We start from the raw sequence: 22,658 nt of genomic DNA on the forward strand, positions 1-22,658 counted from the left end.
TTGAAGTTGTGGGAAGAACTGCTTTGATGTTTTGGAAAGAGCTTTCCTTAAGTTTTGGGAAGAACATCTCTCAAGTTTTGAGAAGAATTTCCCTGGAGTTCTGGGAAAAACTTTTCTTAAATTCTAGTAAGAAATTCCGTTCAATTCTGGGTAAAACTTGCCAGAATTTGTGGATTGAACTTTCTTAGAGTTCTGGGAAGAATTTTCCCGAAGTTTATTTCAGGATTTTTTTTTAGTGTACAGGTTTACAGTTTACAGTTTACAGGTATTATTCTGAAGATCTTAAAGTGTCCAAAAATTTAAACCAAGTCTTTCTGTTTTTCACCCATGATACTAGAATGATCAGAAATTATTTCTAAAACCAGCAGACGATCTGTTAGGGTTCCCTGAAATCCTCAAGATTGTTTCTTCAAGATCTCAGGTTGATCCGGTATTACTTTAAAGATTTGTTTGAGTTATCAGACTTCGCTATTGCTTGCAGAGATTTCCATGAGTTCGCAGAATTTTCCTAATGGAGGCCAACATCAGTGAAGTTCTCAGAATGTTCATGAAACTCGCCGCCTTTACTGAAGTTGGCAGAATATTTTTGAAATTCGCAGACTTTCTTGAATTAGGTAACATTTTCCTGAAATTCGTAGACTTACTTGAAGTTCACAAACTTCCCAGATTTTTCCTGAAATTTGCAGAATTTCCGTGAAGTTTGCAGAAGATTTCAAAAAGGTGCTGAACTTTCTTGAAACTCGCAGAATTTTCCAGGAGTTCTTGAATTGTTTTTTTAAACTTTTCAAAACTGTTCAGAAGTTCGTTGAAATTTTATGAATTTCGCAGAATTTTCCTGAAGCTCACCGACTTCACTAAAATTTGCAGAATATTTTTGAAATTCTCAAATTTCCGTGAAGCTCGCAGACTTTCTATAATTTAGTGAAATTTTCTGAAGTTTTATAAAGTTGCCAGACTTCCTTGCAACTCACAGACTTCCCTGAAGTTCCCTGATTTTTCCTTAAGTTCAAAGATTTTTCCTGAAGTTAACAGAATATTCCTAAATTTTGCAAAGCTTTCCAAAAATATGCTGCACTTTCTTGAAGCTCGAAGAATTTTATTCAAATTCATAAAAGTTTTTTGAATTTATTAAAAAATTCCAGCAGTTTATTAAAAATTTAAGATGTTTTCGTGAAGTAGCCCAAATTTTTCTGAAATTCGTAAAATTTTATAAAAGTTCATTGAAATGTATTTACTGAACTCTTCACTGAAGTTCTGGAAAGAACTTCCGTGAAGCTCTGGGGAGAGCATTTCTGAAGTTCAGGGAAGAGCATTTCTGAAGTTCCGGGAAGAGCATTTCTGAAGTTCTGAGAAGAAATTTTTTGAAGTTCTGGGAAGAACTTCTCTCAAGTTCTGGATAGAACTTCCCAAAACATCTCTGAAGTTCTGGACAAAACTTCACTGGAGTTCTAGAAAGAACTTTTCTGTAGTTCTGAGAAGGACTTTTCTGAAGTTTGTTTTGGGAAGAACATTCCTGAAGTTCGGGGAAGAACTTCTTGTTGTGGGAGTTGTATAAAGAGCTTTCCTGAAGTTTTGGGAAGAATCTCCTTGATACTTTGGGATGAAAATCCCTCAAATTCTGAGAAGAATTTCCCTGGAGTTAGCTCTGGGAAAAACTTTTCTAAAATTCTGGAAAGAACTTCCCTCCAGTTCTGGGAAAAACTTGCCTCAAGCTATGGATTGAACTCTTCTAGAGTTTCGGGAAGAGTTTTCCCGAAAATTATTTCAGGGTATTATTTCAAGTTTTCATGTTTATCAGGTATTATTCTGAAGAAAAAAAAGGTATCCAACAATTTAAATCAAGTATCTCTGATTTTCACCCATGATACTAGAATGATCAGAAATTATTTAAAAAAACCAACAGATGATTACAAGCCTCCCTGAAGTCCTCGGGATTTTTTTCTAGACCTTAGGTTGATCCGGTATTACATTAAAGATTTGTTTAAGTTCGTAGACTTCCCTATTACTTGCAGAGATTTCTATAGGTTCTCAAAATTTTCCTGGGGGAACCAGACTTTACTGAAGTTCTTAGAATGTTCATGAAGTTCGCCGCCTTTACTGAAGTTGGCAGAATAGTTTTGAAATTCGCAGACTATCTTGAATTAAGTTACATTTTCCTGAAGTTCGTAGACTTACTTGAAGTTCACAGACATCCCTGAAGATTCCTGATTCTTCTTAGAATTTACAGAATTTACGTGAAGTTTGCACAACATTCCAAAAAATTCCTGACCTTTCCTGAAATTCGTAGAACTTTTCAGGAGTTCTTGATTTCTTTTTTTAGTTTTCAAAACTTTCCAGCAGTTAGTTGAAATTTTATGAAGTTCGCTGAAGCTCACCGACTTCACTGAAATTGGCAGAATACTTTTGAAGTTAGCAGAATTTCCCAGAAATTCACAGAATTCGCATATGTTCGCAAATTTCCGTGAAGCTCGCAGACTTTCTATAATTTAGTACAATTATCTAAAGTTTTATAAAGTTTACAAATTTTCCTGAAGTTCCCAGATTTTTCCTGAAATTTACAGAATTTTCCAAAAATATGCTGAACTGATTTCAGGAAAGAACTTAATTAACAAAGTTAATAAAAGTTTTCTGAATTTACTGAAGTTTTTACTTGAAGTTACCAGATTTTTTGTGAAATTCGTAGAATTTGCATGAAGTTCACTGAACCTTCATGTATGTAGATCTCTGAATTTTTCTTGATTTTACAAAATTTTCCTGAAGGCATTTTCTTGGAGTCTGCAGATTTTTCCCGGTTCTTTTTTCAAATTCCCGGGTTTTTTCCCTGTTACTTTGCAAATTTCCCGAAATTTCTCGGTTTGGGGTTAGATATGATTTAGATACGAAACGTTGTCAGTTTGACCTGCAATCAATGTCCACTACTCTCCATTTGCTTTTAGAACTACTTCACGGCCAATGAGAATGACCCAAATTTCAGTTTAGTTTACTCATAACTCACATAAAGTGCAGGAACTGAGCGATGAGTAAATTTGCATCGTGTGTTTCCAGGTGTTTCCAGGATTTTCCAGGAAAAAATTCCCGAATATGAGAAAAGTAAAGAATGGATTCACTAAGTCTATTAGAACTGCTCCTAGACTGTGTATAATTTTCGTCAATTTTCCTTATTTTCCGTCAGATTTTTAGGAAAATTTACTCACCGCTGAGTTCCTGCACTTTTGGCGATTATGAGTAAACTAAACTCAAATATGGATCGTTCTCATTACAGTTTCAAACAACTTACCTTTGAACACATTATTCTTCTTGCTCTTGACAGGTTTGTACGGTTGCGTTCCGGCTTCCGCCATATCGATCACCGACACTCCGTGGCCATCCCTGGCGTTCACTAGATCCCCATTTTCGCCTTCTTCCATTCCCCCGCCACCACTATCCACATCGGTCCCTCCCGCACCCTTCACAACCGGAGTCGCTTTACCGCCCTGCTGCAGTAGCTTCGATTCTTCGTCCGCCGAATCACTCGGACTCTTCAGATTCCCGGCACCGCGACCCTTTCCGACCGGATCCGGTCCGTACCGTCCGGATCGGTTCCCATTCATATTGCTCTTCCGTGGCGGATCATCTCCTCCACCACTAGCACCACTTCCGACGACTCCGATAGCACCACTTTTGGCGGCATTCTCAGCCATTTTGTAACGGGTTTTTTTGAACTTCAAAATTTTGACACGCGATTCGCGATACCGCCGCGGTTGCTCGCTATATCCACACCACACACCGGGGGCCCGGAGAACAGGTCAAGGTTTCTTCCTTCGCGCGCACACCGTTTTTCACTTACGCTTTCAACAAATCAACATCAACGACGACCGGCGACCGGCGGCGATCATTCATCTTAACTCACAGCCTTCTTCTATTCATGTGATGATCTGCCCCACTTGGAACAACATCAAGGAGTGAAAAGTGCCGAGACACAACACCCAGCACCGAAACCACTTTGTTACCGATGACGGCGGCGGCGACGGCCGGAGATCACTTTTCCGATGTTTTCCCGCACAGAATCACCACCACAGTAAATAATCTCGCTTGGAGACCTTCGGTGCGGACGCGGATTTCCAATTTTATATTTTTATGGCGCTTTGTTTTCCATGGATTAACATGGATTTTTACACAAACGCGATGCTCCCGTGAGGCATCGCTGCTTCGGCACGTGGGGAGTCTAGTGACATGATGGGTGAAGGTTTTTTCTGCAATGAGAGAAAAGTTGTGCGTTAATTATTTTCTTTTTACAAAACTAATCGATAACTGGTACGAAGTTCACATCCTATTTTGTGGAAAATGCTGAAAGATTTAGGTTAGAATAGTTGCAAATTTTGACGCATCTCTTCAACTCGCACAAATGACACATTGAACAGCGTTGTAAGACCGTTAAGCTACTGCGGATACTTAACTCCTCCTTCTCTAGCAGGAGATTATCACCGGAACAATGCTGCCGCAACCGAAGCGCAAAGGGCTCTCGTTATCATCATCGCTTCATCTTTTGAGAACAACACTCTCTGACACCCTCGCAGAACAGGAACAAGGTGACGTAAGAATTTCTAATCCCTCGGGCTAGTTGCGAATCGTCGCCGTTAAGATCAAGATGCTTGACACAATTTACCCTCCCTGGAGAGCGTTTTGCGTCATTGCGAAGGTTAGATTTCTGAGATTGCATACCACACACATACACACACAAAAAGGTTGAAGTGAAAATCCCTGAGCTTCGACAGTAAATCATCAAATTTGAATAATTAATCCAAAATGCTACCCCCAACGGCAAACAACAATGCAACAGGCTGACCACTAGGCAGCCGGAAAAGGTCGCCACATGTGAACGATAAACAAATTAATATTAAGGGGATGTGAACCCATTTGACATTCCTGTACAAACACTTGCCTAATTTAGTATGCAAATTTCTTTCCCTTCTCAGTTGGTTGCAAAAAAAAAACACCAGCCGAACCACCACTATGTGGCAAATTATGATAAATTCATGTAAGCTTGGTACTACAAACTGCTTTCTTTCCAACGGACGGAAAGTTGTCACTGTTTACATTTCATATCTAGCTACTCACGACCGGATGGATAAGGGAACTTTCGACGGCAAAATCCCCGCCACTAATGAATGGGATTCATTCATTCCGTTTTCTCCCAAGCTGACCTAGGTCGGTTCTCTGAGTTATCATACGGGACCGTGAATTTGACAACCCTTTTTTTTTCGTGTAACTCTAAGCATCTCTGGTTAGTCGATCGGGACCTAATGTTGACAGGGAAATAAAGCGGTTCCAGATGTGTCACAAACGGACACAGAACGAGCGAAAAAGAATGATCCAAAAAGTGTGTCAATTTCGCGCCACCGGGTAACCGCATTCCTATCCATTGCCCTTGCTCGGTTATGCATGCGAGCAGTTCCACGCCAAATGACGAATCGGAAAAACTCGACCTTCTCCGATTTGCCAAAAACTTTGCATAATTGATTTTGTTTAGATCGTTGGCCAAAATTAAATTTGTTATGGACAATCCTACACATTTCTTTCCAAAAAATTCGGCCATTTTGGTTGTTGTAATTTTTTTTCAAAATGGCGTCCATGAAATTTTTCAATAAATTGTACCACGAAAAATGTCACTTCTGATCGAAATGACGCGTGAGACAAAGTTTTAGAGAAAAATTAAGTCTTTCTGGGAAAAATGTACAGTCAACTCTCAATAACGCGATATTTTATATAACTCGATGGATTCTGCGGTTCTTTTTTTTCTTTGTGGTGTCCTAGTAGACGGCTAAGATCGCTCACGGTCTATCTCGCCACCGTGCTTGTCGTGTTTCGTGGTTCGTTGTTGACTGGTCGGTTTCGATGTAAATTTGGGTTTTTGTTTTGTTGATACATAGGGAAAACGGATGTAATGTCGGCCTAAATACCCCTAATTTGGGCCCATACATAAATTCAACAATCGAATAAATTTTCAATAGTGTCTAAAAATATCCATTGGTACCGTCCCGTTCATCTAGATAAAATTGATAAATAGCAGATTTTTAGCGATGGCCCCAATCTAAGATCCATAAGCCAACAATAGTGCCATTTCCCCTATATGTTACTACCGACAAGATTCCTATAGTAAGGTAAATAGGGACCGTACTATAGGAACCGGCATTAACGAATATACGTATCATATGGGATTTGATCTAATTGCCCAAGTAACATTGAAAGTTTTATCATGGTTTTAAAGCTTTCTACAAGTCCAAGTCATGGTCTACAGAACCTTCATAAAACTCAAATTGTTACTTGGGTGGGGACAAACTCTTATTGTAGAGTAATTTGAAGAGATAACTTTCTGGAGTCTTGTGAATAGTTATTAACAAGATAGTTCACCACCTGTTGGGAAAATTAGGCATTCGAAAAGTCACAGGTCTGGTCCTCCGGAACATCCGGAACATCCGTAAAAGTGGTCAATTCATGAAACTGATCCTAGAGCTCCGTGTTTTTTGTCGAAATCACTCATAGAGGTTTTATCAGAATTGATTCGGAGTTGTGACCGGAATTCGGAGTCTGGGGACCACGAGATGGTCCACCGGAATATCCGGAATATCGATAAAAGAGGTCAAGTAATGAAACTGATCTTAGAGCGGCGTGTTTTTTTTCTAAACCACTCATAGACGTCTTATCAGAAGGAATTTGGACACTGGGGACCACGTAATGGTCCTCAGGAAGATCCGGAACATCGATAAAGGTGGTCAATTCATGAAACTCATCCTAGAGCTTCATGGTTTTTTTTTCGAAACCACTCATAGACGGCTTATCAGAAGGAATTCGGAGTTTTGACCGGAATATGAACCCTGGGGACTACCTAATGGTCCACCAGGAGATCCGGAACAACCGTAAAAGGGGTCAATTCATGAAACTGATCCAAGAGCTCCGCGAATTTTTCGATACCTTTCATAGACGTCTTATCAGAATGACTTCGGAGTTGTGACCGGAATAACGGGTGTTCAATAAAAAATGAGAATGATTTCAGTGCCGTCCAGCGCTCTTGTGAGAGCATCGCGACTAAGTTGCGTCGTACGGCTGACCAGGGCCCCTTCTCCAATATTCATTGACGTTTTTTTTTTTTGAAGAATAAACATTATGTTTTTAATAAAAAAATACTGAATTCGTTGAAAAACAAAATTTTTCTACTAGCTATATGACTGAAAAAAAATCAAATTTTTTTATTGAACACCCGTTATGAACCCTGGGGACCACGCAATGGTCCTCCGGAAGATACGGAACATCCGTAAAAGTGGTTAATTTAGGAAACTGATCTTCGACCATAACTTTTTTTTTTTTGAAAACCAAAACACTCACACAAGTCTTATCAGAATGAATTCAGAGATGTGACCGGAAGATCCCGAACCTCGCCCAGAACATCTGTAAAAATTACCATTTCATGAAACTTTATAACCCCGAGATTTTTTCCAGAAACTGTACCTCAAAAAGTTATTTACAGTGTGGAACCAGCATTTGGACCTCCCATGGCTACATCCGTATTCTTCAAAAATATTTGAAGAACTGCAACCAGTGAGTAGGCCTTCTATGGCCAAATGTTAATCGTCCAGAAGATTCGGAACATCTGTAGAAGTTATAAATTAATAAAAATCATTCCTAAGTTCCACAATTGGTCCTCCGGGAGATCCGGAACATCTGTAATTATCATTTCATGAAAATTGATTCATCATAACTCCACGTTTATTTTCCTGTGCTTCAACAATTATTTACGAATTTATTGCAATTTTTACGCTGGTTCGTGTACTTTCGATCGCTCTTAACCCTTTGTCTCTTAAGGTCAATTTAAGCCCAGGCCACTTTGAAAGGCTGTATTTTTTTAATTTTTCGATGGATTTTACTAATTCTTTCGTGACTAGGTGCTTCCACCAGAACTCTGTAATAGGGGAAATGGCTCTAATGTTGGCCTATGGATCTAAGATTGGGCCCATCGCTAAAAATCTGATATTTATCAATTTTATCTAGATTGGGTCGCTATTGAAAATTTAGTCGATAACTGGGCCCAAATTAGCGGCATTTAGCCCAAATTAGGGGCATTTAGACCGACATAACATCCACTTCCCCTACTAGATGAAATCTGCTCTAAAAAACTTGAATGCATATTTATTGGAAACATTTTATTGAAATACTTACGTTGCCTGTACCCTGGGGTCAATTTGACCTCAAATTCAAATTGCCGTATCTTAACGAAATTTCTATGGATTTCAAATGCTTTGTAATGTAAATTTAGTGAGCTTTCTGTTTAATTCACCAGAATTTTGTTGAAGGGGCGGATCTCTCGAGGGGAGAGGTCGTTTTAAAAATACACCCATATTTTGATGTTAGAGATGATTATATCACGAGATCCCAACCACATAGGGTGTTGCTTCCTTCTGCAAAGATTTTCAAGAATACAAGGTCTTCAAAACTATGGATAGTGTAAGACAGAATTTACTCTTTAGAGGCATGCCACGAAGGTTCGCAAATCGATCCTGACCGATCATTTCCAATTACGCTGAAACTTTGCACAGTTGTTCCTTTTTAGTAAAGGCGCCATTTTGTGCTCTCAATTTTTCATATTGAATTACGACTGCTTTTTGAAAAGGGCCTGTGTAAAAATAGTACTAATGAGTTTAAAAATATATATTGCCGAAACGCTTTGTTCGATTGATTTGGGGTCTAGAGCAAAGTTGTAGATATTATTTTGGCAATTGTGTAAAAAATATACACTGTAAAAAATTTCGTTTGTATCAATGAAAAAAAATTATATTTATTATTAAAAAAGTTAATTTCTCAAAAAGTACATTTTTGAAAATTTTCGTTTTATGCCTCATTGAAGCTCATAATGTTTGCTAATAACTGGCAAAGTTTGGTTATGGTTTTTTTTTAATATTTCACGATTTTTACATTTTCATTAAAAACACATTTTTTAACCGTGTATATTTTTTCAAGAATTGCATTTTAATTTTGCACAACTTTTCCGAAGACACCATAGCAATCAAGCAAGCCGTTTTTGCAATGTATTAAAATGTTTATTTTATAAGCGCTTTTCTACACAGGCCCTATCGGAAAAGTAGTCGGCGTTCGCTATTACAATTTGTAATAGCGAATCCCGACTACTTTTTTATTTTAAAATCTCAACTTAAAGCCACAAAATACATTTATCTGCTCTTTTTTACTTTTCTTTTATTCGAAAACCTTATGGACAAATGATACATAATTTATTTTCATTGTAATACACTTTCTATTTTTATTTACATCACTTCTTAAATACATCGAATATTTTGGCATCATTATCATTACAGCTTGAGTATCGTTTGGCTTTAATTTTATTTTCTGATACAGGAATGAAAGAATGAAACTTTTGAGTTCCTTGAATTATTTTTGCATTATTATATTGCTCGTTGAGGTGTGAAGCCATACATTCGTATTCCTCTGTTGTGGCAAAACTAAATGATAATTTTGTTAATTCTTCTTCTTTTCGATTATTTGCCCAATTATAGAGCTCTCTTGCATTTTTTATTGGATGTTCACGTTCTTTGGCCAAACTTGCTCTAGTAGCCATACGTTTTATTGTACCTCCAATAGCGTCACAAGGACCTTTCCCATGTGATGTTGCAAAGAAATGCCATTCGGCTTCAATTCCATACTTTGATTTAAATTTACAAAGGCTAGCAAAATTTTTCCGGTTTTTGTACTGTGACGCGGCTCCATCGGACATAAAATAAATCTTGTTGATATTTTTACTTTGGTTAATGCGTAAAAAACTTATCATTTTAGAAATAAATAAGTTAACAGCCACTGAGTCATGCCTTAACTCTTCAGAAATTATAATAAAACTTAAATGTTTAACTTGCATATTTTCTCTAAAATATATAACAAATGGATGAATGGTAGCTTGTTGGACATTCCAGTGATGAGACTGAACTTCATCCTGTAACACAAAGCTGTAGTTTTCGGAAAAATCGCAAGTAACTAAAAATTCACCTTCTTGCAAATTATTTCGTGTAGTTTTCAAAAAATTAGATTGCTGTGTTTTTATGAAATCATGTGGTATCAAACTTGTCAATTTCAAGCAGAAAAATTAAACAAACTCGTCTGCAGGCTTTACAATAGTTTTTAAATCACATCTATCCGTGGTAACCCACTGTTCAAATGAAAGCTGATCAATGCATTTTTCCTCTAATTGTTTTAATAAAATGTTTTCTAATGCGGAAGAGTCTGGACAATCTTCACAACACCGTAGATAGCAATATGTTGTCTTGTTTTCACAAAGTAGGCTGTCAGTGAACGTTGTTACATCATTTAAATGGTTAAGTTTTTTCAAACTGTGTAAAATTAGATTGATGTTTTCATGCGTTGTGCACACGCAAACATTGTGGGTTCCAGAGCTGGTTAAAAGTTTACATTGCTTAGGGCGGAGTTTTGCAAATGAAGAGAATCCAATTTTTACATTGCAGTGAATTTCATTAAATCGTTTATAAGCTTCTCTCAAAGTCATCATTAGTAATCTTTTATGAATGGCTTGTCGTTTTCCTTCTTTCTGCACAGACACATAATCTTTTTGACCAGGCATTGCCCGGCTTATATCATCATCTTCAAAAAAAAATATGACTGCCAATTTTGTTTCATCACTTAAGGCTGTGCCATATTTTGCGGTTTTTGACGAATGACCTTCCTTTATCAACTTAGCCTCTGTTGCAATATATCTACTAGCATTAAATTGATCCATAACTTTTTGTGTTGACCATGAATAAGGCAATAACGATAAAATTAATAATTTTTCACTTCTTGCAGTGGATGCATTGGAAAACTTTTCCTTCATGTTTTCTAAAACTTCTTTGAGTTCATTCACTTCGTCAGCCTCAGGCTCGAAGTTTCATTTTCATTTTGCAGTGTTTGGTGGGGCAATGGGAGCGCAAGTCAATCCAAAGCCGAGAATAAAGGACGGGTAATGGCTGAATAGTCTATGCGGACCACTTGAACGCCATGGGAAAAGGAAGGGATTGAAGAGGCCGGTTATTGGGGGGATTTGAGGAAATGACACATAGTGATGCTAAATGTAAAGAAACCGAAAATCCATCTCCCACTGATTCATCCTTTCACATATGTACCAAATTGATATTTTAAAGCAATAATCAAAATAAACAGACAATACATGAAAAGGCTAGTTGCCAGTTGCTTTAAAGGCTAGTTGCCTCTCTAAGCGGACCCTCCGCATCCTAAGCCTTCTGTTAATCCACTTAATGCTACTAGGCTGTCTAAATTTTCTTATTTAAGTTCGTTTGATGATTATGATATCTCTAGTCTAATTTAATAAATAATTGAAATCTCTAATCTACCTACCATGCTTTATTAAGTACCTGCACATGTGAATGTAATCTAAAATTTAACGTGTTTCAAGTTGTTTTTGACTTTGACCTATATTTAATATTTATTAGTTCGTCCCAGGTGACAGCTTCAAGTGACTAAAATGCTTCACTTTGAAGTTAGTTTCCTAGCTGATTTTTAAATTACATAGGGTATATGCTTCAACTACGAAAGCTTGTCACGCAAGTAGAAGGAGCACTATTGGGCACTTTCTGAAATATTTCAATAGTATAATTCCCTTGCAAACCCAAATAAATCTATCTGCGTAAAAATAAATAAAATAAGAGTGATTTGCGGCAAAACCCGCCAGTATCGCACCCAACATCAGTGCCTATACGTAAACGTACTACAACGCGGCGTTCAAATAAAGGAGTAACAAGTGTGATACTATCACTTCAGGCTAGAACTTTGGTTCTCTCATGCAATGGTTCATCAGAGAGGGAAAGCTTAGTAATCCTCATCGCATGCTCATGACGCTATTCTGTCACGGCATGAGCCAACGATGCCGGACCTAAACCAACCGTCTCCAACGCTCCACTATGAAGCATAAGATTAGGCCCGCCCACCAACGTCCAGGTTAAAAAACTAGCCAAGGGGAGGGACTTCGTCAGCCTCAGGCTCGAAGTTGAAAAGATTCTTTCTAATACCTTCGTTGATTTCACGGTGCTTCTTTTCGGGGTAGTGGATGTAGTTGAGTTTTCCCACGTCTATCGGTGATACCTGGATTCCTGCAATGCCTCGGTTGAATATCTCGATGTTGACTGGTTGAGTAAATTCTTGGTACGATTGAACTGAAGTAACTGATGTCATTGATGGTACAGTTGTAAGGCTTTCACAGCTCGGTACGACAGGTACTATCACTGTAGTTGGCATCTTTGAGCTTCCGGCAACATGCTGTTCCTCGTTTGAGATGAAAAGAGCTTGTTTATCAACACGAAGACGACAGGACGTGCAAATGCGAAAACCAGTATTCAATCCTGATGCTTCAGAATATCCAATCGATTTTAATTTCTGGATGGTAATATTCGAAATATTCCTCAGCTCTTTCGAGCACTTGACTTCCTCGAACGGCCGAATGCACCTGATAAAACATGCTCGTTCACTCATGTTGCTTCCTGTATTAAAAAAATTAAAAATAATAATCTTTAAAAATGATTTCATTGAAATACAACTGAAGGTTATGCTTACCTTTTAACCAAATGGTGTTACACTTATTTCCTATGATAACTTTTTAAAATGTATGCGGTAAAAAGCAATCTTTGTGATCAACTGCTTGTTTTCACCATTCAAACTCATTTAAGTATCAGATCGATAGGTATAATTTCTACATTAGGTACAGACAGATGTTTTTAATGTTCACTACTACAGTGTTGAGTATTTGACTTATTACCGTTAAGATCACTGATACAACTATGCAAAATTGAAGACAATGAATAAAAAAGAAAATTAATCGCTAGTTTGAGCATCATTTCACTTTTATTTAGTTCTAGCTCAATATTCATCAAATGAATTTTTTAGTTTTGTTAGTAACGATACCTTTAATGGTATCAGATGTAATGAATCCTAACTTTTCAATAGGGCCTGTGTAGAAAAACACTAATGAAATAAACATATCTATATTGCAAAAACGGCTTGCTTGATTGCATTGGTGTCTTAGAGAAAGTTGTGCAAAATTAAAATGCAATTCTTGAATAAATATACACGGTTGAAAAACATGTGTTTTTAATGTAAATGTAAAAATCGTGAAATTTTCAAAAAATCATAACTTTTTTGTTTTTGAGTTTACCATCACCAAACTTTGCCAGTTTGTAGCAAATATTATGAGCTTCAATGAGGCTTAAAACGAAAATTTTCAAGAATGTACTTTTTGAGAAATTATTTTTTTTAATAAGAAATATATTTTTTTTTCATTGAAACAAACGAATTTTTTTACAGTGTATATTTTTAACATTATTGCCAAAATAATATCTACAACTTTGCTCAAGACACCAAATTAATCGAACAAAGCGTTTCAGCAATATAAATTTTTTAACTCATTAGTACTATTTTTACACAGGCCCTGTTAGAAAAGTAGTCGTGATTCAATTTGAAGAACTGATAACACAAATTGGCATCTTTACTAAAAAAGAACAACTGTGCAAATTTTCATCAAAATCGGAGCCGACAAATTAAAAAAAAAATTAAAAAATTCGTCAATCTGTAGAGAATTGCTCTTTAGCTGGCGCTAAAACAAAAATGATCAAGTTGCGCCATCTCAAATACACTTTATATAACGCTATCTACAGATCCTGCTCAAATGGATGGTTCCCGTCTTCAGCAAAGTTGATCAGATGGACAAGACCTATCTTAAGGAACTGGGTTTAGTTCAGAATTCACTCACAAGGTGGCACTAGTGTGACATTCATTATGAATTGCTTGCCTTAACTTAACAGTTTGACTAGATAGAAGGTTCTCGTCTTAGGCAAAGTTGATCAGATGGACAATACCTATATTATGGTAAAGAGTTCACTCAGCAGGCGGCGCTAGTGTGATCACGGATTGCAAAAAATAAATTATACAAAGTGAGCAGTAATTCCTGTCAGTGTTTTTTTTAACGTTTGTAGTTTCGGATAGGCTAGTCGCATACATATCTGCATATTTCTCTTTTAGAGTGTATTCAAATGTCAACACAGCTTGCAAGTTCGTTTTGAGTTTTCATTCGTTTGAGACTCGTGGTAATCATGGACGCGAAAAGGGAATTCGAAGTAGGCTTGTTTATGAAATGGGGCCTCCCTTGCCACACAATTATACTAATGCAAAAATGGTATAGGCATCGAAAACTCTCAATTAATAACTGTGGAAGTGCATCTAGAACACTAAGTTGAGAGCACGAAATAAGCTAAAGTACGATCAGCATTATGCTTGAAATGCGAAGAAGAAGAAGAACAGACAAACAGACACAACTCTTCAGTGTGGATCTTCGTTCACGCATTTAACGGTTGATTTGAATATTATCAGTGCCACGAACTACTCGCCGCAGCGCTGGCATCGGATCACTTTGACGTTTCTATACATTCTAAGAAATTTTATGCAATATTGTCACGAATTAGCGAGCAAGCTTGTTTTCCGCGAGAAACCCTAGAGATGTTGTTACTGAGGTCCTATGTTTTCAAGAAAAACTTTTTCAAAGAGCTACGTCTGTTTGTCTGTGGTCCCTGACTACTTGTGCAGGATCCTGAGGAGTTATTTCCAGAACCGGATTCTGGTCTATGAGACAGACATGGGACAGAGATCGATTAGGATCACAGCGGGAGTTCCACAAGGCTCCATCCTTGGTCCAATGTTATTGGTCAGTAACGATCAACGCGATAGATAGAATCATGCCGAACAACGCTGGTCCCAGCAGTAACAAGAGGCGCCTTCTGACCAGTGTGTCGTTGTCGATACTGAGGTATGGAGGTCAAGCCTGGGTTGCAGCGCTGGAAACGAAGCAGAACCAAAGGAAACTGAGCAGTACGTTCCGGTTCATGGCCATGAGAGTCGTGAGTGCGTACAGCACCATGTCGTCGGAAGCAGTATGCGTTATCGCCGGAATGGCAGCGGAGGACAGCGAGTGCTAGAGGCGGAGAGAAGCCGAACGAGTATGGAGGAAAGTTGTGAGAGCGAAGTCGTTGGTTAAGTGGCAACAGGAGTGGAACACGGCGGAGAACGGTAGATGGGAACTTAGCCTAATACCGATTCTTTCGACCTGGGTGAACAGAAAACACGGAGAAGTCAACTTCCACCTAATGCAGTTCCTGTCTGGACACGGCTGCTTTAGGGAATGCCTACAACGGTTCGGACACGCAGCGTCACCCCTCTGTCCGGAGTGTGGCAACGTCGATGAAATGCCGGAGCATGTGGTCTTCGACTGTCCAAGGTTTGAGGCAGTGCCAAGGGGAATGCCCGTCCTTAACGTGGAGAATGTCGTCGTTGAAATGGGCACTTGGAATGCCATCAGCAGGGCAGTCACGCAGATTGTGTAGGATCTGCAGCGTAAATGGAGAGAGGAGCAGATATCTAGCAACGCCAGCTGTAAATTTTAAGATCATTAACTTGAAGTTGGACTTGGAATGATAAACTTAAACTTTTAATGGTTTTGATTGTAAAGATGTTCTTTTAAAACTGATTATCATGGCTAGAGAACTTTTGCGGCAATCAAGTTGTTGAACAACCGAAATTAACATATATTTTTTGGCGACGCCGGTGTGGTAAGCGTGACCAAAAGTTGATTTTTCATGAGCTTTATTTATAAAATAAATCATAAATATTGAAGATATACTTTTTGTGATATTTCAGTTTTCACACTTTTTAGAATTTTTACTAAAAATTACTAAAATAAATCACCGTGTATATTTTTTTCCCAAAATTAGTTTGATTTTCTAAACATCTTTGTCTCTGACGTCCTTTCGATCAGAAGCGACGTTTTAGTGCTATAATTTATTGAAAAATGTCAGACGCCATTTTGAAAAATATTACAAGATCCAAAATGGCCGAATTTTGGCAAAAATGAGAATGATTGCCCATAACACATAATTATGCAAAGTTTCATGCGAATCGGAGGAGGTCGAGTCTTATTTTTTTTTTGTATCCTATTTGACCTGGAATTGGTGCATCATGAAGTGGTCACGTGCGATGGTTATGTATTGGAACGGCATCTTGGGGTAGGATTATTACAAGATAGAATGAGCCAGTGACAAGGTGTGGGTTACGATCTTGAAACGTTGGCTCGTTACGAAGGAATGGTAAATTATTATACACCTTAAGTTCTTCTAATGATTAATTGTGTAACATTGCCTGTTAGACCGGTAGACTTTATGTTCACTTGTTTCCCAAAGGCTTGGCCACTGGATTGAAGAATTTCAATTCTCGGTTTATCCCGGGTGACCAACATGTTGATTTAATATAAAATGCAAAATTCGGTATAACAAAGGAACATGGAACATTGGCTTCTGGCTCATCAACAATTTATCGGTTATCGGTGTAGTATTGGGCTTATTTGGATGAGTTAAGCTAGAAAAACGTTCTTTTCTCAAAAAAATTAATTTTGCTGCAATACAATGTAGGGTTACGGTATGTAATGTGGGTCTAGTCCTTTCATTCGGCCTATCACGCAAATAAATAATTAATTAAGGAATATTACACAAAAAATAAGGAAAATATTGATCACTGATGATTGATAAATGTGTACCACACACAAATCAATTTATATCACAACATTTCAATACATTTTCAGCTCTCGTAAGTAATAAAACTGGTTGAGAATATCACTCTGTTCGGAGTTTTTAGCCGCCATGACTTCTAAGGTTAAGATGGGAAGGTTGCACTGACGATCATCAAATGGCCTGATTATGGCATTTATTGAATGGAATTACCTGATAATACACACTAGACGTAAAACTCACAGTTACTGTTTGAATATTTTATGTTTATTTTAATTGTTTAACAACGTTTTCACAAGTAAATCATGGACCCAACTTTAGGGACACATTTCTTTTCTATGTTCCTAACTTTGGCCCATGAAATTCATTTGACAGCATATAGCAATAAGAGTAACGTCAACAATGTGGTTTGCATTTGGATGATAAGGAACGAACAGGAAGGGAGATTTTTTCTGCCAAATCTGTATAATGAACATCACAATGTTTTGATTTAGATATTCTGCGGTCGAAAGACGATAAGCGAAATTTTTAATTTTTAATTTTTAACTTGAGTGATTTAATGTAGTTTTCGTAAAATTTTCTCTAAGAAATGTTTTGAGGAATGAAGAGTATTAAGTTAACAGTGATAGTGATAAAAAAAAAATACATAAGAAAACGTTACCAAGAGCGTTTTTTTTGAGAATCAAACAGGATAGGACGAAGTTGCATCCATAAATAGACCCAATTTGGGGACAATAGACCGATATTACATACATTTCCCTGGTGAGTTTTTGTCTTAAAAAAAGTAAGTTTTTCAACTTTTTGCGGTTCCTGATAGCAAACGACATGATAAGCATATCTAAGCATACCATTTAGCAGTAGAATATCGTTTGCAGGTAAATTAATTGATGAGTTATGATTAAAAACGTAATCTATGGCTGCATATTAGACCGAGGTTAGGGACGTATACCCTACTTACAAAAAATAAAATTTTGCTCAATTGTAGTCATAATAAAATCTTTTATATTAAAATTTACTCCAATAGTCTGTATTTAGATGATGCCGAAATCGGAAGTAGTCAGCAGTACCACTCGATGTGTATCACGCTATCGAGCAGTTCCACGCCAACTTACGAATCGATCTTACTTTTCCCTCTCCGAATTCCATGAAACTTCGCACTTTTCACTAGGAACAAGGTGCTAGCATTTTTGATAAACTTTCAAATGAACTTATGTAAAGAATCTTAAAAATGTACTTTTATTTTAATGAAATTTTTAAATTTTATATAATTTTTTTGTGAAATTCTTTGATTTTTTTCAGTGTCCTACAACTTTGTCTCAGTCGTCATTTCGATTAGCTGAGCCGTTTACGTGCTATGATTTATTGAAAATATCGAATACGCCCTTTTCAAAAAATCATTCGTGAGTCAAAATGGTCGAATGATAGCCCAAACTTGGCTCAGTGCCCCTAAGGAACAGTTATGCGAAGTTTCATGGAATTCGAAGAGGTAAAATGTAAAATTTGTTAATGTTTTCTCTATTTGGCCTGGAACTGCTCTATACTCGATAGCAGCTATTGTTCGATGATCTTTGTTCATCATCTGCAGTTTGCTCGGTCGATCCTATTGTGTTCGACCTTGGAAGCAAACATTTCGTGATGAGTGTATAAGTGAAGATCACGATTTGCGTTTTTTTTTAGACTCGTTCGAAATTCAAAATAAGTTACATTTCATTTTAATCTAGGTGCTCTAGCTACTACAGTAACTTACCAGCCTTAATTGTTATGATATGTATCTAAGTGTGTTTACATTGTTTCTGCTTTAGCAATTCAGTATTTTTCATCTTAAACCTAAAAACTAAAACTAAATATTCTCTAAATATAAAGGGAATTAATCGTTGCAATGGAGGATTGCAACGATTTTGACCTGAAATTATTAATTATTTTGTTGGACATTTGTTCCAAAGGCTCAACATTTGAAATGCTATGTATCTCGGAAGCAGGGCCCAACAGAGTAAGTTTCAATCGCAACTGGTCAAGTGACGACGAACCAGTCAATCATCACTTTCAATTGAAAGTCATTCTGTCTTCTCTTCGAACAGATCCTCTTCAACTTCAACAGAACCACTTTTGATCAGTGTCATGCTGTTTTGGCTTAACTCGTGTTCATGTCGTCTTTCACTGTCAAATGAACTTGCTTTCGTATTGAAGCGCAGCTGTTCGATCCACATTCGCGCAGTTCTCCTGACTTTTGTTGATTGTTCACTCGGTTCATTTAAGCGCATGCGCATAGATGTCACGTTTATCATTGTCGGGTGGTTTGTTTACCTATCAATATGGGAATTTTTGGAATCGGAGCGACGTCTAGAGGCCGGAAATCGATGATCGACGCCATTTTGAAATCCACGATGGCGGCATCCGATTTCTGAAAAAGTGGGAAATACTGACAGCGACCGCATATGGGTATTTTTGGAATCAAGATCGTCTGAAGATCGAAAATCGATATGCAACACCATTTTAAAATCTAAGGTGGCGGCTTCCAATTTCAGGAAAAAAGTGAGAAATACTGTCAAATGCCCATCAATATTGGTATTTTTTGGAATCTAGGTGACGTCTAGAGGCCGGAAATCGATATGCGACGCCATTTTAAAATCCAAGATGGCAGCTTCCGATTTCAGAATTGTGGAGAATACTGTCAAATAACCATCTATAATGGATATATTTGGAATCGAGATGACATCAAGAGGTCGGAAATCAATGACCGACGTCATTTTGAAATCCAAGATGGCGGCTTCCAATTTCAGAAAAAGTGGAATATACTGTCAAATACTCATCAATATAGGTATTTTTTAATCGGGGTGACGTCAGAGGCCGGAAATCAATATGCGCCGCCATTTTAAAATCCAAGATGGTGGCTTTCGATTTCAGAAATGTGGAGAATACTGTTAAAAAACCATATATAATGTGTATTTTTGGAATCGAGATGACGTCTAGAAGCCGGAAATCGATGTCAGACGCAATTTTGAAATCCAAGATGGCGGCTTCCGATTTCAGAAAAAGTGTGAAATACTGTCAAATACCCATCAATATTTGGTATTTTTTGGATCGGGATGACGTCTAGAGGCCTGAAATCAATGACCGACGTTATTTTGAAATCCAAGATGGCGGCTTCCGATTTCAGAAAATGTAGGAAATACAGTCAAATACACATCAATATGGGTATTTTTTAATCGGGGTGACGTCAGAGGCCGGAAATCGATATGCGACGCCATTTTAAAATCCAAGATGGTGGCTTCCGGTTCAAGAAAGTGTGGGAAATAATGTCGGTATTTTTGGAATCGGGATGATGTCTAGAAGCCTGAAATCAATAACCGACGCCATTTTGTAAATCCAAGATGGCGGCTTTCAATTTCAGAAAAAGTGGGAAATTCTGTCAAATACTCATGAATATGGGTATTTTGGAATCGAGATGACGTCTAGAGGCCGGAAATCGATGTCCGACGCCATTTTGAAATCCAAGATGGCAGCTTCTGATTTCAGAAAAAGTGTGAAATACTGTCAAATACCCATCAATATTGGTATTTTTTTTCATCTCCCAAATAAAGACAACCAACTAACCAACCTTGATATTTTTTGGAATCGGGATGACATCTAGAGGCCGCAAATCGATATGTGACGCCATTTTAAAATCCAAGATGGTGGCTTCCGGTTCAAGAAAATGTGGGAAATATTATCGGTATTTTTGGAATCGGGATGATGTCTAGAGGCTTGAAAACAATAACCGACGCCATTTTTAAATCCAAGATGGCGGCTTCCGGTTCAAAAAAATTTGGGAAATACTGTCAAATACCCATCAATATGGGTATTTTTGGAATCGGGATGAAATCTAGGGACTGAAAATCGATATCCGACGCCATTTTGAAATCCAAGATTTCAGAAAAAGTGGGAAATACTGTCAAATACCCACCAATATTGATATTTTTTGGAATCGGCATGTCATTTAGACATTGTCTAAAACCTTGGATGGATTCAAACATCTTCTCAAGTATCTTATTGAGAAGCAACACAAATTTTTCACTTACGATCAGTGGTCAGATCGCTGGATCAGATCAAAGATGATTTGACAGAATTACTTGGATTTGAGCCAGTGAAAATGAAATCCCTTCTTGCCGACAACAATCTTAAGGCCTTAGAAAAAACTAGCCTTATGCTTGATGTCCGAGTGAAGTGGTGTCATGTCAGGAAGACTGGAGGAAATTTCCAAAAGCTCACCCAGTGCCGTATGTGTCAGGGGTGGGCCCACGGAACCATTTTGAAATCCAAGATGGCGACTTGCGATTTCAGAAAATTTTTAGAAACTGGGGTGACTAGATATTGGAAATAGATATGCGACGCCATTTTGAAATCCAAAATGGTGACTTCCAGTTTAGGAAAAGTGGGAAATACTGTCAAATACCTATCAATATGGGTATGTTTGGAATCGGGATGACGTTTAGAGAATAAAAATCGATATCCGACGCCATTTTGAAATTCTTGAAATTTTGAAAAAAGTGGGAAATTCTATCATATATCCATACATACGTTTTTTTTTAGAATCAGGGTAATGTCTAGAACACGGAAATCGATCATTGTGAAATGCAAGACGGCGACTTCCGATTTGAGGAAAAGTGTCAAATACCCTAAAATATGGAAATTTTCAGAACGGGGATGACAAGTAGATGCCGAAAGTCGATGTCAGACGCCATCTTTAAATTCAAGATGGCGACTTCTGGATTTAGAAAAAGTTGGAAATACTGTCAAATACCCAAGAAAGTGGGTATTTTTGAAATCCCTGTAACGTCTAGAGGCCATAAACTGATTACCACTTCAGTTTGTTATTTGAAATTAGCATCTTCAACTACATAAACCGATGTTTGACACCATTTTAAAATCTAGAATGGTGGATTTTGTTCAGATAAAGTGTAAAATACTGTCAAATACCGATCAATGCGGGTATTTTAGGCAATCGGGGTGACATCTAGAGGCCTAAAATCGATGTCCGACGCCTTCTTGAAAGTCAAGATGATGGCTTCCCGATTTTAGAAGAAGTGTCAACTACCCTACAAATGGCGTCGAATATCGATTTTCGGCATCTACGCGTTGTCCCCGTTCCAAAAATACCCATCATTTGGAAATTGGAACTCCGTTCATAGTGACTATGTGACTGCTTCTAGGTTTTAAAAAGAAAGCTCTAGGTTTACATATGTGGGAATATTATAAGTTGAGTTTTGGAAGCGTTGGGAGAAATCTTCCATTTTTGTAAATAAGAAGAGAAAATATCTAAACTATTCTGCAGTCTGCTGCAAATAACACGAAGATTTCTTCCTTCAGCGGAAATGCCTGTGTCATCAACGAACAAAGATTTGTGGCAACTCTGAGGCAAATCAGGGAGGTCCAAAGTGAAAATGTTATTCAATATAGGTTCAAGAATGTTCCTGCTCTAACAGATGGTCGATCATATTTGGAATTTTTAAAATTTACCTGTAGAGTTCTGTCAGTTAAATAATTTGAACTAATTTCATGATATTTATTCATTTCAATTTAGCAATCAAAGCTTCATGCCAAAAACTGACGAATGCTTTTTTCTATGTCTAGAAGAGCAACTCCAGTTGAGCAGCCTTCAGATTTGTTTGAACGAATTAAATTGGTAACTCTTAAGAGTTGATGAGTAGTTGAATGCCCATGGCGAAATCAAAACTGCTCATCTGCAAAAATCGAGTTCGTATTGATGTGAAGCATCATTCTATTCAAAATTATCTTTTCAAAAAGTTTACTTATTAAAGAAAGCAAACTTATTGGACGGTAGCTAGAAGCTTCAGCTGGATTTTTATCCGGCTTCAAAATTGGAACAACTTTTGCATTTTTCCATTTATCAGGAAAGTATGCCAAATGGAAACATCTGTTAAATAATTTTACCAAGAAAGACAAGGTACTCTCTGGGAGTTTTTTGATGAGGATATAGAAAATTCCATCATCACCTGGAGCTTTCATATTTTGAAATTTTTTAGTTATAGACCTTACATCGTCCAAATCAGTCCCCCAGGAATCATCAAA

The 22,658-nt window shown here is 37.5% G+C and overlaps 1 protein-coding gene across 1 annotated transcript in view; it reads right to left on the reverse strand.

Moving 5' to 3' along the window:
* The window catches only part of goe (gone early), a 284,648-nt gene that overhangs the window by 160,373 nt on the left and 101,617 nt on the right, over window positions 1–22,658 (reverse strand). Inside the window, exon 3 of the mRNA XM_065228890.1 lies at window positions 3,278–4,232. Within this exon, the coding sequence (XP_065084962.1) occupies window positions 3,278–3,680 (403 nt within the window). The 5' untranslated portion in view covers window positions 3,681–4,232. The remainder of the gene's footprint in view (window positions 1–3,277; window positions 4,233–22,658) is intronic.

This window comes from Ochlerotatus camptorhynchus, unplaced genomic scaffold, assembly GCF_037179485.1.
Source record: "Ochlerotatus camptorhynchus isolate MF236.1 unplaced genomic scaffold, CSIRO-AGI_Acam_v1.1 ptg000304l, whole genome shotgun sequence".
Taxonomy (NCBI): domain Eukaryota; kingdom Metazoa; phylum Arthropoda; class Insecta; order Diptera; family Culicidae; genus Ochlerotatus; species Ochlerotatus camptorhynchus.